Source organism: Balaenoptera acutorostrata, chromosome 9, assembly GCF_949987535.1.
Source record: "Balaenoptera acutorostrata chromosome 9, mBalAcu1.1, whole genome shotgun sequence".
NCBI lineage: Eukaryota > Metazoa > Chordata > Mammalia > Artiodactyla > Balaenopteridae > Balaenoptera > Balaenoptera acutorostrata.
The window spans coordinates 65,721,608-65,749,397 of NC_080072.1; the positions used below are offsets into that span (position 1 = coordinate 65,721,608).

The following is a 27,790-nucleotide window of genomic DNA, read 5'->3' on the forward strand; positions in this document are numbered from 1 at the left end:
ATTCTTTATTTTAAAGTCTATTTTATCTGATATGAGTATAGCTACTCCAGCTTTCTTTTGATTTCCATTTGCATGGAATATCTTTTTCCATCCCCTCACTTTCAGTCTGTGTGTCCCTAGGTCTGAAGTGGGTCTCTTGTAGACAGCATATATATGGGTCTTGTTTCTGTATCCATTCAGAGAGCCTGGGTCTTTTGGTTGGAGCATTTAATCCATTCACGTTTAAGGTAATTATCGATATGTATGTTCCTATTATCATTTTCTTAATTGTTTTGGGTTTGTTTTTGTAGGTCCTTTTCTTCTCTTGTGTTTCCCACTTAGAGAAGTTCCCTTAGTATTTGTTGTAGAGCTGGTTTGGTGGTGCTGAATTCTCTTAGCTTTTGCTTGTCTGTAAAGCTTTTGATTTCTCTGTCGAATCTGAATGAGATCCTTGCTGGGTAGAGTAATCTTGGTTGTAGGTTCTTCCCTTTCATCACTTTAAATATCTTGTGCCACTCCTTTCTGGCTTCTAAAGTTTCTGCTAAGAAATCAGCTGTTAACCTTATGGGAGTTCCCTTGTATGTTATTTGTCATTTTTCCCTTGTTGATTTTAATAAGTTTTCTTTGTCTTTAATTTTTGTCAATTTGATTACTATGTGTCTTGGCGTGTTTCTCCTTGGGCTTATCCTGCCTGGGACTCTCTGTGCTTCCTGGACTTGGGTGGCTATTTCCTCTCCCATGTTAGGGAAGTTTTCGACTATAATCTCTTCAAATATTTTCTCGGGTCCTTTCTCTCTCTCTTCTCCTTCTGGGACCCCTATAATGCGAATGTTGTTGCGTTTAAGGTTGTCCCTGAGGTCTCTTATGCTGTCTTCATTTCTTTTCATTCTTTTTGCTTTATTCTGTTCCACAGCAGTGAATTCCACCATTCTGTCTTCCAGGTCACTTATCTGTTCTTCTGCCTCAGTTATTCTGCTATTGATTCCTTCTAGTGTATATTTCATTTCAGTTATTGTACTGTTTATCTCTGTTTGTTTGTTCTTTAATTCTTCTAGGTCTTTGTTAAACATTTCTTGTATCTTCTCGATCTTTGCCTCCATTCTTTTTCCGAGGCCCTGGATCATCTTCACTATCATTATTCTGAATTCTTTTTCTGGAAGCTTGCCTATCTCCACTTCATTTAGTTGTTTTTCTGGGGTTTTATCTTGTTCCTTCATCTGGTACAAAGTCCTCTGCCTTTTCATTTTGTCTGTCTTTCTGTGAATGTGGTCTTCCTCCACAGGCTGCAGAATTGTAGTTCTTGCTTCTGCTGTCTGCCCTCTGGTGGATGAGGCTATCTGAGAGTGACAAAGACTTTTTGTCTCAATTCTTTGCACTCATCTTTCATGGCCCAGATCAAATGTCATCTCCTTGGTGTGGCTTTCCCCTGATTCCCACTGTCAGAATTGTCACTTTATAAATTGCTTGCCAAATGTGATCTCAGACCAGTTCCTTTGCTTTGGCCACCCCAGTTTCCTCATTTGTGAAATGAATGACACTGTTTACAAACTGACCTTCCAGGACTTTGGGAAGATCCATTATAAGCCAATGGATGTAAAGGCTTAGGTCCCCTCCCATTGCCCTCCTTGCCAGGCAGAGGAGGTGGGGAGATACCCAAGGGAGCTGACTGCCCCCGCTGTCTACAAAGCCGATAAAACCAAGCCCTTTCCTGGAATGGCCGTTCCCTCCTCCTCCACCCATGGAATTCCTATTCAGCCTTCGAGGTGAAGCATTCCTGCTGCCCTCAGGGAAAAGAAATATTCCTCTCCCTTGTGCTCCTGTAATCCTTTGTCCCTATTAAATCTGTTATTTCCTTTTAACTTTTATTGTATTCAATTTACATTATTATTGCTTGAGGTCAAGAACTGTATTTTGTTCTTTGGGGGTCACTTCGTAGTGTGTAACATGATGCTCAGCACCTAGTAACTGCTCCAGAATTGCTCATTAACTCAAATTCAGTCTTGCGTGTTTCCTGGATTCTGGAGTGGACCCTGGAGGCAAACTCTACCATCACCAGCCTGATACTAGTTTATCTGAAGCCAACAGCTGAATTCACAATCTAGCCCATAGCGCCTATGGAGAAGGGCTCCCACACAGCCTGGGAGTGGGAGAGGGGAGTGGGATGGCCGTGTATTTCCATGCGATCTCAGCTGCAAGCCAGTGGCAGCAGTGAGCCATGCCTTAAGGATTAAAGGACCTCTTCAGGAAACAATGAGTCTGGAAGAGCCAAATCGCATCTGTAGTTACACAAGTTTGTTCATTACATGTTCAACGACTCAATTTTCTTTGCAAAAATTTTAAAATGCAGACATATAGTAGAACTCTACATTTATCAGTCCTTCCTTCCTCCCAGTAGTTACTGAAGGAAACAGACCCTAACATTTATGCCAGGTACCTGACCACACTACCACATTGTACCCTCACAATGATTATTTGAGGTAGGCAGCACTATTACCTCCATTTGATAAATGTGGACATTAAGGCTGAGAGAGGTTAAGAAACTTGCCCAAGGTCAAGGAGACTAAACCATGGGGCTGACTGCGAATACCTAGCTCTTTCTTCTCACTCAGTACACAATGCTACCTTCCCATCTGAGGGTCGATTACTCGAGAAATGGATCTGATGCATTTCCTGCCCCCTCCAGAAATTTGTGTTCCAGTAGAGGAGGCTGATACACAAATAATTAAAAACATAAAGCACCAACAATAGAACTATGGAATAGAAAGATGTGTAATGGATTGTGTGGGAGGCTGAGAGCAGAGTGGTCAGTTCAGGCCGGCGTGGATCAGGGAGGGCTCCACAGAGACTCTTGGAAGGGGGGCGGTGCAGGATAACTTGAATTTTGACGGGTAGAGAATGAGGAAAGGAGAGAATGCAGGAGTCTGAGGCAGAGGGGACTACATGTGCAAAGGCATGCAGAGAATGCCAGGCATATTTGGGCAAGGAGCCTAGATCAGGGGAGCCAGAACGTGGGATTTTTGAGGACGATCTGGGCTGTGCCAGGCTTAGTTCTGTCAAAGTGTTCGACTTGTTTCTTTAAGCCCCAGGTGGCTGCTGACAGCCTCAGAGGAGGGAAATGACATGAGCTGAGCTGCACTGTGCAAGAGGAAGGACCTGCAAGGACCATCTCTGAGTAGGAACTGGGAGGTAAATAGGGTCCTGCATCCTTCAGATATGTACCATCAGCTTCCAAGGTCTCTGCCAGTGTTGGTTTTAGGGATGAGAATAAGAGAACAGGAGTCTTTTTCCTGTTGAAAGAGGCAGGTCAAAGACCAGAACTGCTACGGGGCCTTGGTGCACTGCCTCGCTCGCCACACACCACCCCTACCCCACGTCCCAGAATGGCAGAAGCGTGGCTGCTCTGAGTGATGAGGACGAGTCTGCTGCAATAGCCGGATACCCTCCCCCAGACGAGGTGTGACACGCTGCCCTCTGCCAAGGGTAACACTGGGGACTCCCCGGGCTCAGCCTGCAATGCTCATCCCAAATGCTGCCTTCAGGACCGGAAAACTGTTTTTCCAAATTAACAAAAGATGTTCTGGATCCATGATTACATGTTCCCCACATAGTGCATGATTTATAAACACAGATTTATAAATTCTATGTAAACGTAAATTACACATCTGTGCACAGTATGTTGTAAATTTACGTATTTTAACACAGACAGAAACAATGTTCCATGACATATAATAAACCCAGGAGCTCTTTAATCATCAGTGCTAGAACTATGTGTTGACAATTACCTTGCACTGAAGACTTGAAAATCCTCCCAGTTTTTCCTTTTTAAGTTTTAAAAAATGTATATGCTGAACTCACCGCAAAAAAACCCAGGTGATCTCTTTAGAAAACTGCCCCCAAACTCTTTGGCTCTGAAAGAAAATGCAGTGCCAAATTTTTGCCTAATAAAATGACGATTTGAGTGGAATCTGAGTCAAACCCAAATGAAGGAATACTGGTTCTTTGAATCAGCAAAAGAATTCAGTCTCTGGCATCCAACACTCCATTCTTCATGGGCCTGAATTGGCCGGAGAGCTGTTGGCACATTGGAGATGACCAGGAAAGCAGGGTTTGGAGGGAGAGAGGGAGGGAGGAAGTTGGAGGTAGATAAGGAGAGAAAAACCATCTGAAATACCTCTCAGGCCAACTCTGAACAACATGTCGGGCATTTATTATTCCGAGGTGAAGAAGTTCCACTATCCCCTTGCTAGATACTCTCTCAGCTCACTTCTCTGCACATGGGGTCATTTCACTGAGCAACTGCTTAAAAACAAATGTCTCGTTGGGCCGCTGCCCCAATCAGAAAGCGCCTCTGGCGTCCCAACAAGCAGGGCCAGCGGGAAGATTGATTCCCCTCCATGAGACAGCCCGTCCCTGAGCCCTTGCCCCAGGACCGCTCACCGGGGCCTGCGGAAGGTCAGGCCGTAGTGCTGACAGGCCAGCCCCACGGTGGGCGTGTACACGATGGGCATGAATTTCTCCACGTCCGACGTCAGCACTCGGTAGAAGAGCTTCTCGTTCCGGTCTTGGAGCGTCATGAGGATGATGTACCTCGGGAGGTGAGACAAGAAGCAAGCTGATCACATGAGCACCACCTGTGGCAGCACGGAAGGCCCCTGATGCAAAGACCCAGGGCTCCCACTCAGCTACTTTCAATGGCACCTTTGTGGGCAAGTCACCATCTCCTCTAAGCATGTGTCTCATCATCTATGAAATGTGGAGAATAGTACCTGCCTTATGGTGCTTATTACTACACGTGGTGTAGGTGCTATTCTAAATATTTTTCATTAACGCATTTAACATGGGGAACATGCCTCCCAATGACTTGGAAGGTGGGTACTATAATTCTGACTATTTTTAGAGACAAGGAGATCAAGGCACAGAGAAATGAAATAATTCACCCAAGGGATCTGAACCTAAGCAATCTGACTCCAGAATCTGCGCTCTCAACCATGATGCAAGGTGGTTAGTTATACTATTATTATGTGGACATTAATGCATGACAACAGAATAACGGCATTCTGGGGATGGGGAGGGTCAAGGAATATACTGGGCGGACCAGGGATATATGAACTGGCCTTTTCTACCACACAGGGCTGGTTCCGGTCACAAGCAGTGTTCACCAGTGGTTCAGTACCAAGTGATCTCAGGAAGCATGTTCCCCAAAAAATCTCTCTCTTACTTAGTTCCTGAAGCCTGAAATCACTAAGCCAGGAAAAGAGCCTTTCATTCACACTCCTAAAAATGCAAAAAAAAAGTCTGGGAGAAAAAACCAAGGGATTGAAATTCCCAATGAGGTGTAAGTGACTGCTGATATTGCAATTTTTCGGGACAACAGTTTGGGAGAGATAATGAAGGCACGTGAGGTCCTGGCATGGAGTCGGGTGACAGAGATGCTCTGACAGGGGAATGATCCCTGGGTGTGGTGTCAGAGTCCTGGGTGTGAATCGCAGCTCTGCTCTTCACTAGCTGTGTGACTGTGAGGAAGTCTTGTGACTTCTTGGGGCGTCAGCCTCTTCTTCTTCACCGAAGACACTGGTTCAGAACTAAAAAACGTGTTTTAGGAGGCACTTTTAGGAAGGGAGGATTTATGCTTAGAATAGCCAGGATCTCAGCTCAGCACTAGTGTAAGGATTCCCTTACTCAGTAGCCATTTGTACACATCACTTCTCAATTCTGCATTCAGTGATGTCAAGTTGGTAAGTTGCAATTGGCCATGGTGGGAGTATTTACACCATGGAAACTGGCAAATGCTCTAAATCCCCACCCAACGGCCCCAGAGCCAGTTCTTAAACATTTACCAGCACATCACTGTCCTTACCCGTAAGAAGCTGGGGAGCGTCCTTAGCATTTCCCCCTAAGCACCTGCTGAAATGAGGGACTCCAGGAACGAGTGGGCCAGAGTAGTCAACAGGGCGAGTGCCCGGAGCAAACCCCCTAGCGCTCCCAGCATCAGGCCTCTGCCCCCTGCGCCTGGCGCATCTTCCCAGGCATGTGAGTGAGGCCCATCTAGCTGGAAAGAACCGGAAAGGGAAGGATTTTGGGTTTTGATTTTTAGGGCTTAATATCTTTAGGAAAGAGGATTTCACTTTGGACTTTAATTCTTCTTTGCAAATTTAACAGACGAGAGAAGTTCGGATTGTTCAAAGTTAGGGCACGTCTAATACTGTTAGCTGGAATCAATGTGTACTTCCTGGTTTGCTCTTCAGGGTGACGAGGCTAGACCCAATCTGAGTGGAATAAACAAGAGGGAGAGAATGTTTGGCTTGGGCTGCAGTATGGCCTTGGAGTTAATGTGAGTAATGACCATAGAGGTTAGTGCTGCAGGGGAGGGGGAGGGGGGAGGGGGCAGAGGCTTCCTTACTCACTACCGCTCAGAAGTGATGGATGGTACTGGCGGGGCATGGGAAGATCCTGACAAGCTGCTGCGCTCAGCCCCTAGGGGGATAGCCACAGTCTCAAGGACCCAAAGTCTTGGCCATTAAGCTCTATGGATATGTAAGGGGAACACTTATCTTCTCCCTACATTTCTGCTGGAGCCCATGGGAAGATGACACATTTATTTAACAAGCTCTCACATAGTGCCGACTATGGGCCAGGCACTGTTCTAAGCACGTCACAAATACTAATGTATTTAATCCTCATCATAACCCTAAGAGTTAAACACCACTGATATACTCAATGTACAGATGGGGAATGACCCAGAGAGGCTAAAGAACTTTTGCTGTTAAGTGATAAAATGAGGATTTGAACTCAGTCTAGTATTAGAGTCTAGTCTCGTAGCCACTAAACTTCAAAGCCTCTTAGCTACGGTGTAGCAGAGAGGTTGAAAGCACAGACTCTGGAGCTAATTACCTGTGTTCAAATCCTGGCTGTGCCAATTCATAGCCATGTGACCCGTGAGGTCACTACCTTCTTTAGTAAGACTGATAAAGCTGACCCTGTGATCCCCCATTGGCTCTTCATGTCTACATCCCCACTGGGGAAGAACCAGAGGGGCGGCAGGGTTGTTAACTACTCCCCCTAAACCTCCAACATACGACATCCCAGGTCCTTCCCAAGGTGCCCCTGTCCATTTCCCCTCTTCTCCACCACATTCCCCTTATTCCAGGAACCTGGGCCACGTACCACTTCCTTAACATACCTGTCCCTACATTTCTGCCCCACTTCTTCCCGCTGAATAAAATGCCTTCCATGAGCCCCACTGCTGAATGCTGAAGCCCTACTGGTGCTTCCTGGGCTGACCCTGATTCTATCACTTCCCGGACGCCCAACCAGATTTCACTGGTTGGAATTCAGGCTCCCTTCCCAGTCCTCCCAGGACACACTGACTGTGCCTTGATCATAACAAGCCCTGGTCCTCAAGGAGACCATCACCCTATGGAAGGCAGGGCTAGATCTGGGATCTCTCAAGGCTCTCAGCCTATCCAGAAAACCCTCTGTGGACCACAGGAAACAGACAGCTAAGCCCGGGGCTCTGGGGAGAGAGAACAGACTTTAGGTACTAACTTGTCCAGGTCACTCTGCTGCCGCTCGTAGTATCTCATGATCCGGAGGAGCTGGACGTCCTGGCTCAGGAAGCAGGGGGGTATTAGGCCGTGGATCCCAAGCTGCAGCCTTTCCTCAAGGGTAAAGGCCATGCCCTGGGGAGAACAAGAAAGAAACACACACACATAAATGGACATGCAGGAAACCAAGGAACAGAAGAGTTCCATCCACAGACAAGCCAAAGTCACTGTGACTCAACAGCAAGGACCCTGGACTCAAATCCCACCTCTGCCCTTTAAGTAGCTGGGCAATCTGTGCCAGTTATCTTGACTCTTCTGGGCTCCAGCTTCCTCTCAGAAAAACATGGAAAACATCTATATCATCAGGGGTCCTTTTGGTTTATTTTTGTTTATTTTTTTTAAATGTATTTTATTTTTAGAACAGTTTTAGATTTACAGAAAAATTGAGAAGACAGTACAGAGAGTTCCCATATATCTCCTCACCCAGTTTCCCCTATTATTAATATCGTCCATCAGTATGGTACATTCGTTAGAGTTAATGAATCAACAGTGATACATTATTATTATTATTTTTTAAACTTTGGGTTTGTTTATTTATTTATTTATTTATTTATTTATGGCTGTGTTGGGTCTTCGTTTCTGTGCGAGGGCTTTCTCTAGTTGCGGCGAGTGGGGGCCACTCTTCATCGCGGTGCGCGGGCCTCTCACTGTCGCGGCCTCTCTTGTTGCGGAGCACAGGCTCCAGACGCGCAGGCTCAGTAGTTGTGGCTCACAGGCCCAGTCGCTCCGCGGTATGTGGGATCTTCCCAGACCAGGGCTCGAACCCGTGTCCCCTGCATTGGCAGGCAGATTCTCAACCACTGCGCCACCAGGGAAGCCCCGATACATTATTATTAAGTGAAGTCCATGGTTCATTCAGATTTCCTTAGTTTTCACCTAATGCCCTTTTTTTGTTATTCCAGGATCCCATCCAGGATCCCACATTACATGGAGTCATCATGTCTCCTCAGGCTCCTCTTGGCTCTGACTTTCCTTGGTTTTGATGACCTGGGAGCATTTTGAAGAGGACTGGTCAGGTATTTTGTACACTATGCCTCTACTGGAATTTGTCTGATGTTTCTCTCATGACTGCAGTGGGGTAATGGGTCTTGAGGAGGAAGAGCACAGAGGTGAAGTACCATTTTCACCCCATCAGACCAAGGCGCGTACTAGCAACATGACTCACCACTGTCGATGCTGACTATGAATCACTTGGCTGACGTAGTGCTTGTCAGGTCTCTCCACTGTAAAGTTACTTGGAATTCTGCATGGGATATTTGTCTGATTTGTTTGTTCAATCATTAATTTATATTAGAATGAACTCATGGGTATTTGTTTTATACTCTGGGTTATAATCCAGTACTGTCTTATGTATTTTTTTTTTTTTGCTCAAATTGTTCTAGCTTTGGCCATTGGAAACTCTTTCAGTTGGCTCTGTGTCCCTTTAACTCCTATAATTTTGCTTGTTCCTTTCCTTTCCTTTCCTTTCCTCCCTTTCTCTTTTTCATTAGTACTTCTTATTTTCTGGCACTACAAGATACTCCAGGCTCATCTTGTACATTGCCTGCCCAAGTCCTAGAATCAGCCATTTTTTTCAAAGAGGCTGGATTCCTTTTTGGAGCATGGTATTAGAAACCACAATCTGGGTTCTACTTATTCCTTGTGCTCCTTGCTACTGGAGTTTCTTTGTTTTCAGTCCCTCTCAGCTGACAGAGTAAGGAAATGAATCTATACTAAGCTGAATATCAGTTCATACTAATGTCTCTAACTCTAACCCATTACCACATGGATCATTCTAGCCTCATCACCTTGCTGGTCTGTGAATTCTGATTCCAACAGTGAGAGACTTGGCTCCCATCATCTGCCATCTATATGCTTAATTACTCAGTACTGTAATATATATGTAGTGGTATGTTATTATTGTTTTAATTTGCAACTCCCTATTGACATATAGTAGTATCAACACTGTTAACCTGTACTACAGTGGGAAACAACTTTATGAGCTGGAGTATAGTGCTTATGTGTCATTGTTTTTGTCTTTACTTTTATAAACCCCACTCATTTCTGAAGTCACTTAGATCAGCACTTTTCCTTGAACCCCCTTCACTGAGGTATCACATATTTGTAATACGGTTAGATTCTCTTATCACAGTCTGCATTCCTTCCTGGGATCCTCCAACCTATTAAATATTTTTTTAAAAATCTGAATACATTAAGGTCCATTGTTTGTACTGTAAAGTTCCATGAGTTTTGACAAAGGCATAATATCATGTATCCATCATGATAGTATTGTACTATAGTACAATACTACGCAGTTTCAGTGCTCTAAAATCCCATGTGTTTTACCTATTCATCCCTCCTTCCACTCCCTGAATTTTGGCAAGTACTGATTTTTCCTTTTTTTTTTTTTTTTTTTACTATTCTCTACAGTTTTGCCTTTTCCAGAACATCATACAATTGGAATCATACATTATGTAGCCTTTTCAGACTGGCTTCCTTTCACTTGGCAATAAGCACATAAGGTTCATCCATGTATTTTTGCGTCTTGATCACTCATTTTTTTTTAATCATTGAATGGCATTCCATTGTTTGGTTGTACCACAGCTTGTTTCTCCATTTACCTAAAGGACACCTTGGTTGCTTTCAGTTTTTGGTGAATATAAATAAAGTTACTATAAACACTCATGTGCAGGTTTTCGTGTGAACAGAAATTTTCAAAACAGTTGAGTAAATACACAGAAGTGTAATTGCTGGATCATATGGTAAAATTACATTTAGCTTTTTAAGAAACTGCCGAACTGTTTTCCAAAGTGACTGTATCACTTTGCATTCCCACCAGCAGCGAATGAGTTTCTCTTGCTCCACATTCTCTCTAGCAATTGGTATTATCAGTTTAAAAAATTTCAGTCATTGTAATAGATATGTAGTGGCATGTTATTATTGTTTTAATTTGTAACTCCCTATTGACATATTATGTTGAGCATTTTTTATATGCTTATTTTTCACCTGTATATCTTCTTGGTAAGGTACTGTTCAGATCTTTCACCTGTTTTTTAATTGTTTTTTTCTTATTGTTGAGTTTTAATAGTCCTTTGATCTACAGTTTTAATGCAATCCCTATCAAAATTTGAATGGCCTCTTTTGCAGAAATAGGAAAGCCAATCCTCAAATTCATACGGAATAGCAAGGGGTTCCTTGCTGAACAACCTAAACCATTTTTTTTAAAAAAAAGATTTCAAAACTTTACATAAAACTGTGGCAATCAAAATAGTGTGGTGCTTTAAAAAAACGAAAAAAACCCAGTGTGGTACTGGCATAAGTACATATAGATCAACAGAATAGAATCAGAAATAAGAGTCCAGAAATAAACCCATACATCTGTGGCAAGTTGATTCTTGACAAGGATGCCAATTCCATTCAGTGGGGAAAGGATGGTTTCTTCAAGAGATGCAGCTGGGCCAACTGGATTTCCACATGCAAAAGAATGAAGCTGGACTCCTAATTAACTCAAAATAGATCAATAGCCTAAATATAAGAGCTAAAATCATAAAACTCTTAGAAGAAAACATAGGGGTAAGTCTTCATGACCCTGGGTTTGACTATGGATTCTTAGATATGACACCAACAGCACCAGCAGCAAAGAAAAAATTAGATAAATCGACTTCATCTAAAAACTTCTGTGCATAAAGGGACACTATCAAGATAGTGAAAAGACAATGTACAGGGGCTTCCCTGGGGGCTCAGTGGTTAAGAATCCTCCTGCCAATGCAGGGGACGCGGGTTCGAGCCCCGGTTCGGGAAAATCCCACATGCCACAGAGCAACTAAGCCCGTGCGCCACAACTACTGAGCCTGTGCTCTAGAGCCCACGAGCCACAACTACTGAGCCCACGAGTCACAACTACTGAAGCCTGTGCAGCTAGAGCCCATGCTCCACAACAAGAGAAGCCACCGCAATGAGATGGCTTCGTTCTCTGCAATGAAGAGTAGCTCCCGCTCGCCGCAACGAGAGAAAGCCCACACACAGCAACAAAGACCCAACGCAGCCAAAAATAAAATTAATTAATTAAATTTATATATAAAAAAAGACAACATACAAAATGACAGAAAATATTTGGCAATCGTAGGTCTGATAACAGTTTAATATCCAGTCTCTAAGTAACTGCTACAACACAACAAAAACAACCCAAGTAAAAAAATGGGCAAATGACTTGAACAGACATTTCTCCTAAGAAGATATACAAATGGCCAGTAGCATATGAAAAAATATTCAGCATCATTAGTCATTAGGGAAAGTCAAATCAAAACTACTGTGAGATACCGTTTCACACCCACTAGGATGGCTGTAACTATAAACCAAAAATCCAAAAAAAGAAAAAAAAGAAAACAAAACAAAAAACCAAAAAACCCCCAGTAAATAACAAGTGCTGGTGAGGATATGGAGAAACTGAAACCTTTGTACATTGCTGGTAGGAATGTAAAGTGTGGCAGCCCCTATGGAAAAATGGTTTAGCATTTCTTCAAAAAGCTAAACACAGAATTACCATATGACCCCAGAAATTCTACTCCTAGTATATGCCCAAAGGAACTGAAAGCAAGGACTTGAACAGTTACTTGTACCCCAATGTTCATTGCAGTATTATTCACAATAGCCAAAAGGTGGAATCAACCCAGGTGACCACTATGTGAACAGATAAACAAAATGTATATACGTACAATAAAATTTATTCAAACATAAAAGAGAATGAATTCTGATACATGCTACTTCATGGATGAACCTTGAAAACATTATGATACAAAAGGACAGATACAAAAGGAAAATATATATGATTCCACTTACATGAAATATCTAGAATAGGCAAATTCATAGAGGCAGAAAGTAGATTAGGATTACTAAAGGCTGAGCCGTGGGGAAGTGGTGGGTGAGTTATTACTTAATGGTTACAGAGTTTCTATTTAGGGCAATGAAAAAGTTTCAGAAATGGACCGTAGTGATGGTTGCACAACATTATGAATGTACTTAATGACACTTAATTGTTTAACCAAATTTTGTTGTGTATATATATATATATATATATATACTTTACCACAACTTAAAAAGTTAATAATGGATTATCTCCAAAACCACTGAATTGTATACTTTAAATGAGTGAATTGTGTGGTATGTGAATTATAACTCAATAAAGCTGTTTTAAAAGAATTCTTTGCATATTTTGGATACAAGTCCTGAATCAGACATGTGTTTTGTAAATATTTCTTCCAGTACGTGGCTTGTCTTTTCATTCTCTGACTGGTGTCTTTCACTGAACAGCATTTTCTGGTTTGGGCACTGGCAGGGAGAGATGGGGGACACGTAGGACGTCATGGAATCTGCTCCCTGGCCCAGTTAAGCCCTCTGGAGACAGCGTCTGCTGGCAGAAGTCGCAGGACCTGTTCTCATAAGGGATACTGAGGGACATGGGGACCCCAGCTGCCCTGCCTTTATCCTGAAATGATAGTGTGCAACACACTGTGAAAAAGAGACACCTTTTCCGTGTAGAACTCTGGGCGGCTCTGCTGAATGAGGGCTGCCCTAGCACTGCCTAGAAGCTCCTGGTCGAGGCTTCCTCAGCTTCCCCAACCTTCTCACTGTGGCAATGGCCACAGTGGCAAGCCCCAGAGTGGTTCCACGGGTGGCAGACATCAACAAGGAAGGGACCAGAATCCCCATGGGGGGATTGTGTAGGGGGCGGAGAACAGTTTTTAATTAACGAATTCATTAATTAATACTGTTATTATGTAGTCAAGGCTGATGATACCTGGGGCAACCCTGTTTAAGTTCCCTATTCATAATGAGCCCCAAGTAACGCAAGGTTCCTCCTAGAAGTGAAGGCTGTGTGGGTGATAAGTCAGAACTAAATGACGCTGATGGCTGTCTAGCTTCCCCAGACTCCTATGGGGAGGGGAAGCTTGAAAAGGTAGGGAGTATCAGCTCCGCTCATTCCTCCACCAGCTGAAAGATACCTCAGCTACAATTATTACAAGTGCTTTTACAGGGAGTTTAACGATGACAGGGTGATTCAAGCCCATATATTGATCATCCCCACCTAGCTGTTGCTAACATCAGCTCTAAGAAAAGGACTAATAAATACCCAATCTCACTCCATCCCTAAAAATCACCTTGTGAGGAGGTTTTGCAGCCTCTACTGTACAGATGAGACGGCTGAGCACGGGAGGTTATATGATGTGCCTGAAGTTGCATAGTCATCACCCCATATTTTATTGCTTGCCAAACCAGGATGCATCTTATAATCAGTAAGTCTGTTCGGTGTGATGATTTCTTTGACTAGAGGTAAGTGACAGTCAACATTTGATCAGAGGCTCTATTTTTGTCACATACATAGTGTATACCCTGCCAGGACCTTTGTGAGATGGACCTCAGAAAATGTGAGTTGGGATGGTGAGGGGTGAAAGAGGAGTGGAAAAAAAGAGAAACAGAGCGTAAAAAGTGAATATTGGCTATTCCCTATTTCCTCTTTGTTTTTGTTTTGCAACCTCGGAATATCCAAAACTATGAATTCTGGCTCCTATTATGCTTTTATAAAGTAATAACGATGACTCATGAAAATTATGAAAATCCCGAGGAATTGTTCCTCCTCTCAGAAGAACTGCTGGAACTGTTAGAAAGGCCTATCAGGATATGCTCCACTCTCTTTGAAAGTATGACTCACGGAGACTCTGCAAAGTACTCTCCGCACATAAAACTCCCAACGTTTTCTTCATCAAAGCCCAAAGTCACCAGTTCATAAATTCCCTGTACTGGCTACCAGCTTTGCAAGCATGGTATGACACCTAGGTCCCTGATCCTTTTGCAGGAAACAGCTTGCCCTGGAGACTGGGCACTCTCACTAAACACCATCAAGCAGGTGAGTCTTCACCGGCTTAGTAAAGACTGGGTTTGTCTCTCCTTGGCTGTAGGATCCCAGGCAGGCCCGGGCATTTAATTATGACATCATCTTTGTTTATGACCACTGTGGCTTTTAATAAGAGTCCACTTCTTTCTACAAGGCTAAGTGTTTCTCTTGTCTGACTGCCACCAACTTCTTTTGTATTTCAGGAAACAGTATGACTGTTTAGCAACTGGTAATTGCAGGGATTAAAAAAAATACTTCTAGAAGCTTCTTTTCATCCTGAAGCTAATGTTAAGGCAACTTCAGATTTACAAGTTTGCAAAGCAGAAATGCAGGCACTTTAGCTTTACCATGGCTTCCAAAATAGGATAGGCACAAGACGATTCACTAGGGTGTAAGGGAAAAGTATTAGAACTTAACATTTCTCTACGAAAGAAATAAACTTTACTAATTGGCACTCAGGCTCTTGGTCTGTATGTCAAAAAGTCACAATTCCCATAAGGTATGCCAGAAGTCCTACGGTAAGAGTAGGGTTTGTACAACTTGGAGGAGTTGACAGTGGGGGGGGGGTCCTTATTCATTCTTACTACATTGAGAATCTACAGTTTCTGTATGCCTAGTTAAACAGAGTTTGGGGTCATATTATCTAGTTTTAACAAAGTCCTCAAAATAGGACAAATGGCTTTTAAAAAATGGCTGACTTTCTTAGCAGAGAGCAACCTTGTGGTGTTCAGCCAGGACACACCACTAAGGACCTACTAGTTATGACTCTTTTGAAATATTTGAATTGCTACAGAGCCACTGCTCTGACTACTCCCCCCAGTCAGGTGCCCCTCCCAACCTGCTCTGGCTTCTCCCAGGGAACCTCTGGAACCTCCCCAAGATCCAACAACCAATGGGTTAATGTTTGGCAAAGCAGGTGGCTTCAAGATCCTGCTCCAGCACTAAAGGCCTGGGACTGTTTTGATTGGTCAGTGCCTACGCTGTACCAGTGTTAATCTTTTAACCATCAACCTATTTTATCATCTTCCCTGAATGAGCATCTCTGGCTCAGCCACCAAATTCCACCCGTGGGCTCAACCCAGGACAAAACTTACTGGCATCAGAGAGAAGATATTTGAATAGATCCCACCATCAAATGGCAGGGGTCAAAGGCAGTGAGCCCATCAGCCTCCTGCTGTCCAGAGACCCAGGCTTTCTACTGCTCCTGAAAAACTGACCTTTCCCAACCTGAGGTCTCCCAAGCCCCTCTTGGTGATCTGCCTATTGCCTCTGGACCCAGAGCCTTGCTGTACGCTTGACAATCTCTTCTCATTCATTCTTCAAACATTTATGAGTTCCTGCTTTGTGCTAGGTGTACCCTGTTAGGCAATAGGGAGTCCTGAAAGGAATAGGAGCCAGTGACTATGCTCCTGAGTCAACTGGCAAAGACACATGAATTAACATGTACTGGTGATCCTGGGCCTCTGCCTCGGGCAGGCCACTTCTCCAACCTATGAAGTGGAATGCTGCCTGTTTCATGTCTGTGGGATTAAATGAAATAACGTGAGTGAAATGCTCAGCACGGGTACTGGCACACAGGAAGTGCTCAGTGAACGCCAACTGTTCTCCTTATTACCATTACTGTTTGTTCACGGGGCAGGGTGACACAAGAGAGCTCATTAGCAATGCATGAGATAAGCCCTGAAGGGTGGTCAGGGGCTCATCCTGCAGAAGGGGGCTGGAGGAACAGGGGCTGAAGTGACGTCACCACATCCAGCATAACCGCTTGTCCGATGGCCCAGGCAAGGCTCCACGCACTCACCTCGTCCTCCACCCCACCCAACAGGCACACTCACTCTGGCTGCCATGCTCTGACTCACGTCAGGACCCCTGTCCACCTTGCTCTGACCGCTTCCCCCCTCCATCCATCTTCCGATCCCCAGGAGAAGCTGCCCCTCCAGGAGGCCTTCCCTGATGCCCCATCTCATGCAGCTCTCCATCTTCTCTCAGAGTCAGTGTCATACAGTTTAGCACATGAAGGGCATTTCCTGTTTGATTTCTTGACCGTTAATGACCAGATAATAAACTTGAGGTAATGGGAAGCAGACACTGAAGCAACACAGGCTGTAGCACAAAAATATCATCACCAATAACAAGAGCAACCGTTAACTTTCACTGAGCATCCACTGGGTTCGGTCAGGCACTTCATACCGGTCATCTCATTTAACCCTCATGGCAACCCTGAGTTAACAATCCGAGGATTATCATCCCCATTTTATGGACTAGGAAACTGAGGCCAGAGGGGTAACTTGCCCAAGGTCACACAGTAGGTCGATGGAAAAACCAGGAGTAGAACCCAGATCCATACGCTTCCAAAGTTCACACTCTTTCCTCTGTGCTAATCAGCTGCTGCTGAGAGTGGACAGATTAAACAGGTTGTTGACTGAGCTGGCTTTGATTTGACTGGAGATAGAATAATTCTGCTTCTGCAAATGGAGCCAGTTACCTTAATGGTTCAGCCACTGCTAAGTGCTCCTCTGTATTAGCACCAGGCTGGTCAGCCTATCTGCAAACAGGAGTGTTTGTACATCTGCGATTATGTACTTGGCCCATGACATACACGTAGCCATGTTTCCTCAGAGCAGCGTCGGTACTGGAAGGAAGGGTCAGCAGGCACACATGTACCAGTAAAGGTTTCTGTTCCAGCACCGTTACGTCATGCTCTGAGCTGACTGCTTATGCTACAGCTGGCCAGCTTCTTCCATCAGTAACAGCAGAGAGGAGCCGCTGCCGGGACAGAGCTGGGGGCAGTCAGCTCCGAAACTGTACAATGGAAGCCGACCAGCTGTTAGGGGACCGGAAGGCATCTCTTCCTCCTTCTGCACAGTAATTCAGGACTCAATGTTTGGGACTTTTATGAGTTAGGGTGACGTGGACTCCAGTTGGAGACAGGAAGTGGGATTACTGAGGCTGCTGTTCTCTGACTGAACCCCAGGTTTATGGGGGCCCCTAAGCACACTTCTGGGATGGATATATGAGGGTCTTAGAAACACAGGCATCGGGAAGTCTTGGCAGACAGCCCTGAGAATGGCCTTCCTCCCAGATCACATACTTCTGTGATCAGGTGCAAAATTACAGATCCAGAAATACACTGTAAATTCCCGAAAGGAGAGTGGACGATACGCTACTCCTTACTGCCCAGAACCAACCCGAAACAAGTTTTGGGCTCAAAGACTGGGCTTTGGTGCTGCAAATGTACAGAGGCTGCCTATAACCGTTCCACCTATGATGTGCACAGTTCTGTTCTAGTGGGATTACACTTCCATTTTCCTTCCATGGGATAACGAGCAGGATGCTGAGGGGCTGCCCTCCCACAGCCCGTATGGGGAAAGGGAACCATAAGGAAAAAGCTCTACATTCCGTCCCTCTACTTTCTGGCTGTGTGATTCTGGAGAAAGTGGCTTCCCCTCTCTGAGTCTGCTGCATTCACTGGGTGGTTGTGTCAGTCGAATAAGAACATTGAGATGCTGGCATCTCTTTGTAAACTCAAAGATGTGGCAAAAAGATTTTTAAAAGGCTGCGACTAAGCAATTTAGCAATTGCACTTTATGGTATTTATTTCCTTTCTTGTCTGTTTTCCCTGCAAGACAATAAGATTTTTGCGGGAAAGGACGATGCCTAATGAATTGTGTGCCCCTCTGCCCAGCAGGTCTTGCATATTATTGTTTCTAAAATGGCCTCACGTGGTTTACGTCATTTGACCCCAATCAGGGCAGGTGTTATTATCCCCATTTACAGAAGAGGCAATTGAGACCCAGGTGGGTCAATGTCATGCTGAGGGCGCGTGGCTAGTACAAGCCAATCAAAAGCACGTGAGAATAACGGCTCTTTCAATTGTTTTGCCATTGGAAGACTAGTTTACACAAAGTTGTTGGATAAGGACCAACATGGAGGAGAAATGCAGGAGTCTGCTCCTGAAATCCTTGGTGACTCTAGGATTTTGTCCTAACTGAACAAGGGAACAGAGGTGGCTAGTTGGAAGGCTTATGAATCATTCTGTTGGCAAAATTCCCTGCGGCGGTTTGAATGCTTCATGGCCCTCTCTTCCCAAGAGGTTATAATTTAAAATTGAAATAATATTGTTCTTGGCACCCTGATGGCCCTCTAACTCAGCTGAACCTCCACAGGGTAATGGCACAGGAAGGTGATGGGCAGGGGAGCCACTGAGGACAGGGGAGTACCGCTTCCTTCCTCCAACAGCTAGACGGCTCCTTGACGGGCCCAGCCTGGGAGGACTGGGTCAAAAGGTGAACTATGGCCAGGAGGAATAAAGCAAACAGACACCGAACAGGCACTGTGCGTGCATGCCTGCTGCGTGCCGTCAAGTGGATGGGGGTCCAGCACTGGACGTGAGGCCGACCAAGGACAAGTTCATCTTACAGGGCAACTCTCCAGCAGATCGCTGTTAACCTGTTCCAGCCCTGATGTTAACCAATTCCTCCTCCTCCTGGGCCTTGACCTCAACTCCGCCCCCCCATCAGGTGAACCAGGGAGGAGGTCATTCTGCCCAGGAGACAGATGACCAATGTGCATACAGGGGATCAGGGTAACCAGTCTCCTACTCTGTGGTGACAGTAGGAGGCGGGGCTGAAAGTTAAAAGCTGAAGTACTGGGAATGCTTTCTGAACTGTATTTCCATTTTTAAATTAGATTTATATTAAAAGAAAGGGAAAGGAGAAATGTAGAACCTCAAACCATGTGAGTTTTTCTTCTTACCAGTGTTTAGTTTACATCATCAACATTAAATGGTTTCATTATTCCCTCCTGAGATAGGGTCTAATCCTTGCACTTAATGAATTTGAGAGTCTCTTAAAAAATTTCTCAGCTCAGAAACATGATCAGCTCTGGGACCTGTGTGCTTAGGGTCCACAGGTACTTAGTTAATCAAGTCGTTCTTTTCCATTGGTGATTTCCTAAAAGGTCATTGGAATTCCTACAATTGTGGCTCGGCTATTCTAAAGTGACACTGTGTCCTCTGAAGGAAGCGATGTTGACATTCACAGAGAACTGCAGGGTGACCTCTCCTCCAAATGTCTCAAAATAAACAGCTCTATGCCCAAGGCTATATTTAGTGCCATTAGCTACCAAGCTCTTGTAATACCTCTATCCTGTGATAAGTACAGTCAATATTTAAAGTCTCCTTTAAAGGACAAATGAACAGCTTATTCTAAATTTATGCTGATTGACTAAATACACCACTGAATGACTGATTGGGTCATTGTTGAATAGTCTGGAAATTTAATTTGCTTTTACAGATGAATATTCAGTTTGTGGGTTGGTTTATATTTTATAACTTCTATTACATTAATAAAGATTTTAGTACCATTTTTTAGTGCCTACTAAAGGACAGGCTGTGTAGATACTGAATGAACCAATGCACTATTTGAATTTTATCCTTCTACAATACCCATATGAAGTAAAATATCTGCCCAAGGTTATACAGTTAATAAGCTGTGGAGGTGGAATACGGACTCAGGTCTGTGTGCCACTAAAGTCCATAATTGTAATCACTATTTTGCACACATTGTTTTGCATCCTTTGTTGTGATTTGAACATTTTGCAATAACGTTTGTCAGCCACATTAAACACAGTTTGATCGGTCTACTAAAGTGAGACTTTCTTGGCTGGCCTTATCCCACTAGACCCCAGCCTATTACCTTTAATACCTTCTCTAGAGGGAAAGGGGAAAAGCATTCAGCAACATTTAGTGTTCTTTCCCCAAAGGTGGGAGAATGACAAGGGCTGGGAATAGAAGGGAAATATTCACCCCAGGAGAAATAAATACGGCTGAGTTTATCAAACCAGCTCTGACTGTGAAATCAATTTAATAAGGAGCAACCAATATTTGAAAAATGATGTAGACTTGAGTAGAAAATACCAGGTTGTATCACATTTAGCATGGACAAGTCTTGTTTTGCTAAACTTTTGCTTAATTTCAAGTGTATGTGTGTGCACGTGTGTGCACGTGTATATTGTGTATCTGTGTACTGGCTTGTGATGTAAAGTGTACTTTTAACTGAAGGTTGTGGTTTAAACGTTTTGAGAAACACCGTAGCACAGGATAATGATTACGAGTGATGGAGTCTGACTGCAAAAGAGTGAACACCAGCTCTGACCCTTACTAGTCGCACCTGGGTACGTTATCTAACTTTTCAGGTTTCAGGTTCCTCCTCTGTAAAACCGGGCTGATAACAGTATGCACTTCATAATGTGTGTCACATGTAGCAGGGTATCTGATGCTTAGTAAGGACTCACTAAGTAAATGTCAGCTATCGTTATTTCAAACAAAGCAGGTTGGGTGATACTTTGTTGGCAAAAGCAATGCTTTGCATTATGTCTCCAGAGTCATTTCAATTCCAGACACAGACATCCATCTGCTTCCTGGGCATCCCGACATACATGTCTCATAGGCCTGTCAGACACCACATGTTGCAAGTCAAACTCATCTTCCAGGCCAAACCTCCCTCCCACACTCTCTACTCAGCAATGGTATCACCCGGTAGCTCATTAGAAATTTGAGTCATCCTAGATTCCTCACAACTCAGCCCAAATTTGCAGTCATTACCAAATCTAGGTGATGTTCTATCTCCTGAATAGCTTGAGATTCCTCTTTTATCCACCTTCCTCATTCTCATCCTCCTTTTTTTAAGATCGACATCATCCCCGGTCTGCTCATAAATGAATGGTTCTGCAAGTCCTGGCCTCCAGTCTCAACCCCTCCCATTCCTCGCTCTCATTGTCCCACCCCTGGAATACAGCTTTCAGAACTTCTGCCAGACTGACATTTTCCAAAAACCAAATTTGATAATTTCACTCTCTAACTTAAAACATCTTTATCTGACCTAGAGATTATCATATTCAATACTAAGTGACGTAAGTAAAACAAAGACAAATATATGATAGGACTTATATGTGGAATCTAAAAAAATGATATGAACTTATTTAAAAAACAGAAATAGACTCACAGACATAGAAAACAAACTTATGGTTACCAAAAGGGAAAGGGGGGGTGGGATAAATTAGGAATCTGGGACTCACAGGTAACACAATACTATATATAAAATAGAGAAACAACAAGAACCTACTGCATAGCATAGGGAACTATATTCAATATATCGTAATAACCTATAAGGGAGGGACTTCCCTGGTGATGCAGTGGTTGAGAATCCGCCTGCCAATGCAGGGGTCACGGGTTCGAGCCCTGGTCCGGGAAGATCCCACATGCTGTGGAGCAACTAAGCCCGTGAGCCACAACTACTGACCCCGCGTGCCACAACTACTGAAGCCCACGCGCCTAGAGCCCGTGTTCCACAACAAGGGAAGCCACCGCAATGAGAAGCCCGCGCACCGCAACAAACAGTAGCTCCCACTCGCCACAACTAGAGAAAGCCCGCTCGCGGCAACAAAGACACAATGCAGCCAAAAATAAATAAATAAAATAAATTTATATATTAAAAAAAATAACCTATAAGGGAAAAGAATCTGAGAAAGAATATATGTGTGTGTGTGTGTGTAACTGAATCACTTTGCTGTACACATGAAATCTTGTAAATCAACTATACTTCAATAAAAAATCTTTATCAAAGCCTGCAGCGCTTTTCATAAGCTGTGCGTCATCCTTGGCTTCATCTCCTGCCAATCTCCATGAGAAGCCCTCAACATAGCAAACTCCTCCACCACTCCCATAGGAAGTGGGCATTTTCATGCCTGTGTGCGTACGCGTGCTGGTTCCTCTGCTGAGCACGCTCTCCTATGCCTGTCCACTAATCACTAGTGCATAGAAGGATGAAAGGTTATTGACTTAAACTTACAATTCTCAAAATTCAGTGTACCTGGGGAGCACCTGGGGTGCTGGTTTAAAATTCAAGTCCTAGACCTGTACCTGTGAATGCTGATTCCTGCAAAGTCGGGGCTTTTCACCTGCATCCCCGGTGATAATGAGGAACTGCCCCAGAAGAGGAGACAAAAGTTTTGCTCAAATTCTAATCCACCGCACACGAATTCAGGAGTAGAGGTGAGTATATTGTCCTGGGGAAATATCTCAATAGAAAGGCAATCAGGAGAATTTCTGAAGGAGGTGGGGGTGAGGCGGGTAGGAGGCTGACTTATTAGTAAAGATTTATCTTTCGGGATGAACAGCAATGACAAGAAGGAAAATGCTGCTATTTAATAGAATTACCTGTTAATGTTATTGCCTGAAAATACGAAGACTGCATACGGCCAAAGCACAACGATGGCACTAATCATCACACACTGTTGTCTAGCAAGGTCTCTCTTTGTCCCTAGTGGAAAACCCCGACGAGAGTTCTGGCACTGGGTAAGTTTATAACAGAGAGAAAATCGGCTGCCACACCTATGCAGAAGACAGGAGCCGAGTTCTTTCCACTGGGTCTGAATCAAAGGGATTTCTCCGTTATTTTCCCTAGTAAGAAAAAAAGAAAGAAAGGGAGAGAGAGAACAGAAGCTTCAAGTTAAGTATCTGGGCATTCTGGGCAGTTAAACATTGGTGAGAAATCAAGATCATTAAACATTGGTGAGCAATCAAAACCAGTGACTGGCTTTTATAGGGAACAAATCTCTGAAGCATTTTTATGGATGAAAGTTAACGCAAACCAGATAACCTGAGGCTTGAAGATAAGGACCTTAGGAAGCTTTTCTCACGGCTGCCTCTGCTGAGCTGTCCGCCACGTGGTCCACCCTTCTTACTCAAACGAACCATCATTCACTCATTCAACTAGCAGGTACTGTGTGACGTACATAATTCTAGGCGCAGGTGGGAGATGGCAAAGCCCATCTCACCTTCCAGTAGGGAAAATTAACACAGATGACACAAGACAAAGTGATTCATCATTCATTCAAAGTAACAAAACGAGGGGGTGTCATTCATTTGACAAAAATTTGTTAAGTAGCTACTTTGTGCAAGGTAATGTGCTAGGCGTGGGGATGCAGCTGTGTGAAAGAGAAGTTCCCATCCCCATAGGGAAGACAAGTAGTCAATAAGTAATTACCACGTAATTATTTCATGATAAGAAATACTACAGAGCAGATGCAGAGGATGCTGTGAAAGCATGGAGGGAACTGGGAGCCCTGATGTAGTTTCCTTTGGGGGAAGGGTGACTAGGAGAGCCTTCCCTAAGGAAGCAACCTTCGAGACGTGAGATGAAAGACAAACAAAGAGTTAATTAGGCCAAGTGCCAGGATGGAGTTGAGCAGAGAAACATCCTAAATGGAGAAGAAACAGCATGTTCAAGGCTCAGAAAGAGGAGGCAGGACCAAGATGGTACAGTGTGTGGGCAACTTTGCTAAGGACTTAGGTTTTCAGCCTCAAGAACAGAAAGGTTTTAAACAGAAGAGACATAATTTGCTCTGTGTGTGTGTGTGTGTCTGTGTGTCGGGGGAAGATCACTATGGCTACAGCAAAGAGAATTGGGGCGATATCACTGCCATGGTAACCGGGTGGGTGACTGTGGTGGCTGGGAGATGGGATGCTAAGCAATGAGGATTTTGGGGTGGAGGAGGGGCTGGAAGGAAAGGAATGCATCTCAAATTGAACTTGGTACACAATGAGTTTGAAAACCTTTGAAACATCCATCTGGAAATGTCAGGCAGTCAGCTGGGTATCTGGAAATCTGGGTCTTAGAGAGAGGGCTAGAGAATGAATTTGAAAATTGTTAGCAAATCGGTGGTATCTGAAACCACAGCGGGGATATATTCCTCTACGGAGAGAGTTCAGAGGGAGAGAGAATCCTAGGTCTAAGCTTTGAGAAACTCCAGCATTTGAAGGCTGAATAAAGAAGGATAAGCCAAGGGAGCAGACTGAGAAGAAGCAGCCGAAAGGTAGAAGGGGAACCAGAAGATGGGTTGTCACAAGATGGCCCAAGAGAACAGTGTTTCAGGAAGGCAGGAGTGGTCAACTCTGCTGAATTTCTCTGAGAGGTCAAGTAATACGAGGACTGAAAACTGTCTGCTGGACTTAGCCAAGTGGAGGTTCCCTGTAAGCCAGTGAAGGTCGGCTGCAGTTGGACTTCTGTGGTTTGAAGAGAGAGCAGGACGGTAGGAAAGGGAATCAGCAAATGCACACAATTCTTACAAGAAGGTCAGCTACTAATGAAGAGTGGTTTATGGTGGAGAGACGTGAGCATGTTTAGATGCTGATGGGGTGGATTCCTCAAGAAGGGAGAGAATGGGACCCACAGCCCGGCCGGCGGGGACTGGCCATAGACAGAGGAGGCCACCTCAGCAGCTGTAGCAGAAGGGAAGGAGGGATGGACTCGTGAAGGTGCTGTGTGCTTACAGGCTCAATGGGGAAATTATCTGCCTGGAGTGAGGGTTGGAGATTTCGGAGTAGGGAAGTTTTGAAAGAAAAGTTGTGAGAGGGTGAGAGCAAGGTGGTCAGAGAAACAGGAGACTTCTGAGCACTAAAAAGGGCTCAGCTGAGGTTGGTGACAATAAATATACAGTTGTACACTTTTTCCTGCTGCGTGTTTTCCTCTAGCATGGCATGGAGAAAGCAAAACTGAATTGTTTGCTTTCTCCACGCCATGCTATGTTATCGAGGGTTGTGATTTTTCTCAAAAGAGTTCAGTGAAAAGACATAGAGGCAAAAAGTTGAGGGTACTGTTAGGAAGAGCAGGAATGATGGACCATGGACTTGAAGCAGGACTGGACTAGGTCCGTGGGCAAGAGCGATGACCGGCATAGGCAGAGGGCTGAGTGGCCTGGAGACTGCGGTGAGTTCAGAGGGCGTGGCTGACCAGGCAGCATCTCTGGTCAGAGAGTGTTGTTAGGATCACTGATATCTTTTTTTTTTTTTTTTTAATAAATTTATTTATTTATTTTTGGCTGTGTTGGGTCTTCGTTGCTGTGTGCGGGCTCTCTCTAGTTGCAGCGAGTGGGGGCTACTCCTTGTTGCGGTGCGCGGGCCTCTCATTGCGGTGACTTCTCTCGTTGCGGAGCACGGGCTCCAGGCGCCCGGGCTTCAGCAGTTGTGGCACACAGGCTCAGTAGTTGTGGCTCGTGGGCTCTAGAGCGCAGGCTCAGTAGTTGTGGCACACGGGCCTAGTTGCTCCATGGCATGTGGGATCTTCCCGGACCAGGGCTCGAACCTGCGTCCCCTGCACTGGCAGGCGGATTCTTAACCACTGTGCCACCAGGGAAGCCCAGAATCACTGATTTCTATGATTCTATGATTTCAGTGATTCACAGAGAGGAATTTCACATGATGCCAAGGTCCAGGGTGTGACTGGGGGAATGGCTGAGGGGAAATGCAGAGGGAAGGTATTCCAGTTGGGAGAGGCCTGGGTTTTGGAGGAACCAGCCCTTTGATGCTGAAGTCATCCAAGATGATGGCAGGATTGGGGTGGAGAAAGTCTATAAGCCGGTGCCAAGGTCCTCAATGAATGGAAGGTGGTAAACGACAGTGATGAAAAGGAAAAAAGGTCAGTCTCTCTAAATAGCGCAACTCTTAGAAAAGGCACAGAGAAGCGGTTTTTGTCGCTGTGTAAGTTATTTGTTTAAATAAGAGGATGGGAAAGGGCAGTTCTAAAAGTTTTTATTCTTGAGGAATAAAAGGCTACCTACCTTTGTCCTGACTTGGAAGGTTGAGGAGTGTGAAAGTAGCATGAGAAGGGTTTGGGAGAAACAGTCAACTCAGGTTGGGGGTAGGTTTAAGTTAATAGATGGAGGTGGAGATAATGTCCTGGAAGGGACTGAAGGTGTAAGAGAAGGTCATTATTCCTGAAATCCAAGTGGAAGGGTATGGGGTGGAGAATGGAAAGCTGGGTCAGGGGCAAGGATGTATAGACATGACAGTTTGACAGAGAAAGAGACGCAAATAAAGGAGCAGCTGGGAGTGTGAGGAGAAGGGGGCTAATCGCTTGGGGTTACAAAGGAGGTAGACAGGAGGGCTTTGCAAAGGAGATCATGTCTAGTTGAGATCACGTAGAAGTTCTGCCGATGGGCAAGGGGAGGGGAGGTACTCCAGGCAAGAGAATCAGCATGCGCAGAGATGCAGAGGCCTGGGAGGTGTGCTGCTCAGGGCCAGTGCAGCTTGCTTCAGTGGGGCTGCTGGGCAGAGGAGTGGTGGAGATCAGGCCAGAGACCTGGGCAGGCACAAGGCAGGCAGGCCCATGTCATGGTGGGCTTTGGGGTCCAGCTGAGGGCCCTGTGACTTAGGGAGCTCCTGCAGGCTTTTAAGTGGGGACAAGGCATGATCCCTGGTTACGTCTGTTCCAGACAAGTGGGTCTCTTTGCTCTCCTCATTGCCCCCTCCATGCTTTGGCTCATACTGTTCACGGAGAGTCCAGCCTCAACCCTCTGGGTAAATCCTACTCATCCCTGAGAACTAACTCAAGTCTTAGCCCTGGAATAAAGCCTTTCATGACTACTCCAGTCCACACCTTCCTCCTTTTCCACAAATGTTTCCATTGTTATAGTCAGAATCATACCCCAAAAGAAAGGCAGTGGAAAAGACCACCATTCACCATTTGTGTTAGCAAATGTCCTCCTCACCCATTTAGAGAAAGACCTGGTAAGACGTTAAATTATAATTATGAGAGAGTAACCTGTCTCTCTCTTCTAGAAAGAAGGCAGAACAAGAGTCGTTCCTAGGGCACTGGAAAAAAGGATTCCTTCTCTTTTCTGTTTTCCGATCCAAAAAAAAAAGTGAGTACTTTCAGGTTCAAGTATAGACAAGGGCTCAGTTTGAAAGCCCTGGGTTAATACTGTCAGAGTTAATGACTGTGTGACCTTAAGCAAGTTACTCAACTTCTTAGACTCTCAGTTTATTAATCTGTAAAAGGGGTTAATAATACCAATTCCACAAGATCATCGGAAGATTATATAAGATCATTCGTGTATTCGTTCAACCTATGTATTGCGTGCCTCACTGTGTTCCAGGCACTGTGCTAGGAGCTGGACTGCGGCAGTGCACAAGAGGGGCACAGTCCTTGCCTTCCTGGAGCTTGCAGATCACAGGGAGAGAGAGAAACATTGCATAAATAATATCTCAATCATTGCTAGTATAATAATCTAGGGAGCCTGGCACGCCGCTCGGTGCCTGGCTCAGAATGCACCCTTCATACACATTACGTAACTCCCTCCCTTTCTTAACTTCTCTCAAAATAATCTAACAAGTGCTGCTTGCTAGTATATACTAATTATTTATTTCCGAAATTTTCAGGGGCTCCCACTATAAGTAGGTACTATCTCAGTCCCACATAAACATAGATGGGTTGCCGAGGAAACCCCAGGTGACTAAGTTCGTGTCCTCTCCAGGCTCCTAAATCATAGGAGACCA

At 44.6% G+C, this 27,790-nt stretch overlaps 1 protein-coding gene across 4 annotated transcripts in view; it reads right to left on the reverse strand.

Annotated features, from left to right (window-relative positions):
• Nucleotides 1–27,790, reverse strand: part of ME3 (malic enzyme 3) — a 331,140-nt gene that overhangs the window by 100,219 nt on the left and 203,131 nt on the right. For 3 of the 4 annotated variants that reach the window (XM_007168485.2, XM_007168486.2, XM_057553842.1), the window contains exons 3-4: nt 7,525–7,658; nt 4,417–4,566 (exon numbers count right to left, since the gene is read on the reverse strand). In XM_007168485.2, the coding sequence (XP_007168547.2) occupies nt 4,417–4,566; nt 7,525–7,658 (284 nt within the window). Of the gene's footprint in view, nt 1–4,416; nt 4,567–7,524; nt 7,659–22,672; nt 22,691–27,790 lie in introns of those variants that run through there. The other variant, XM_007168488.2, reaches the window with a different exon arrangement.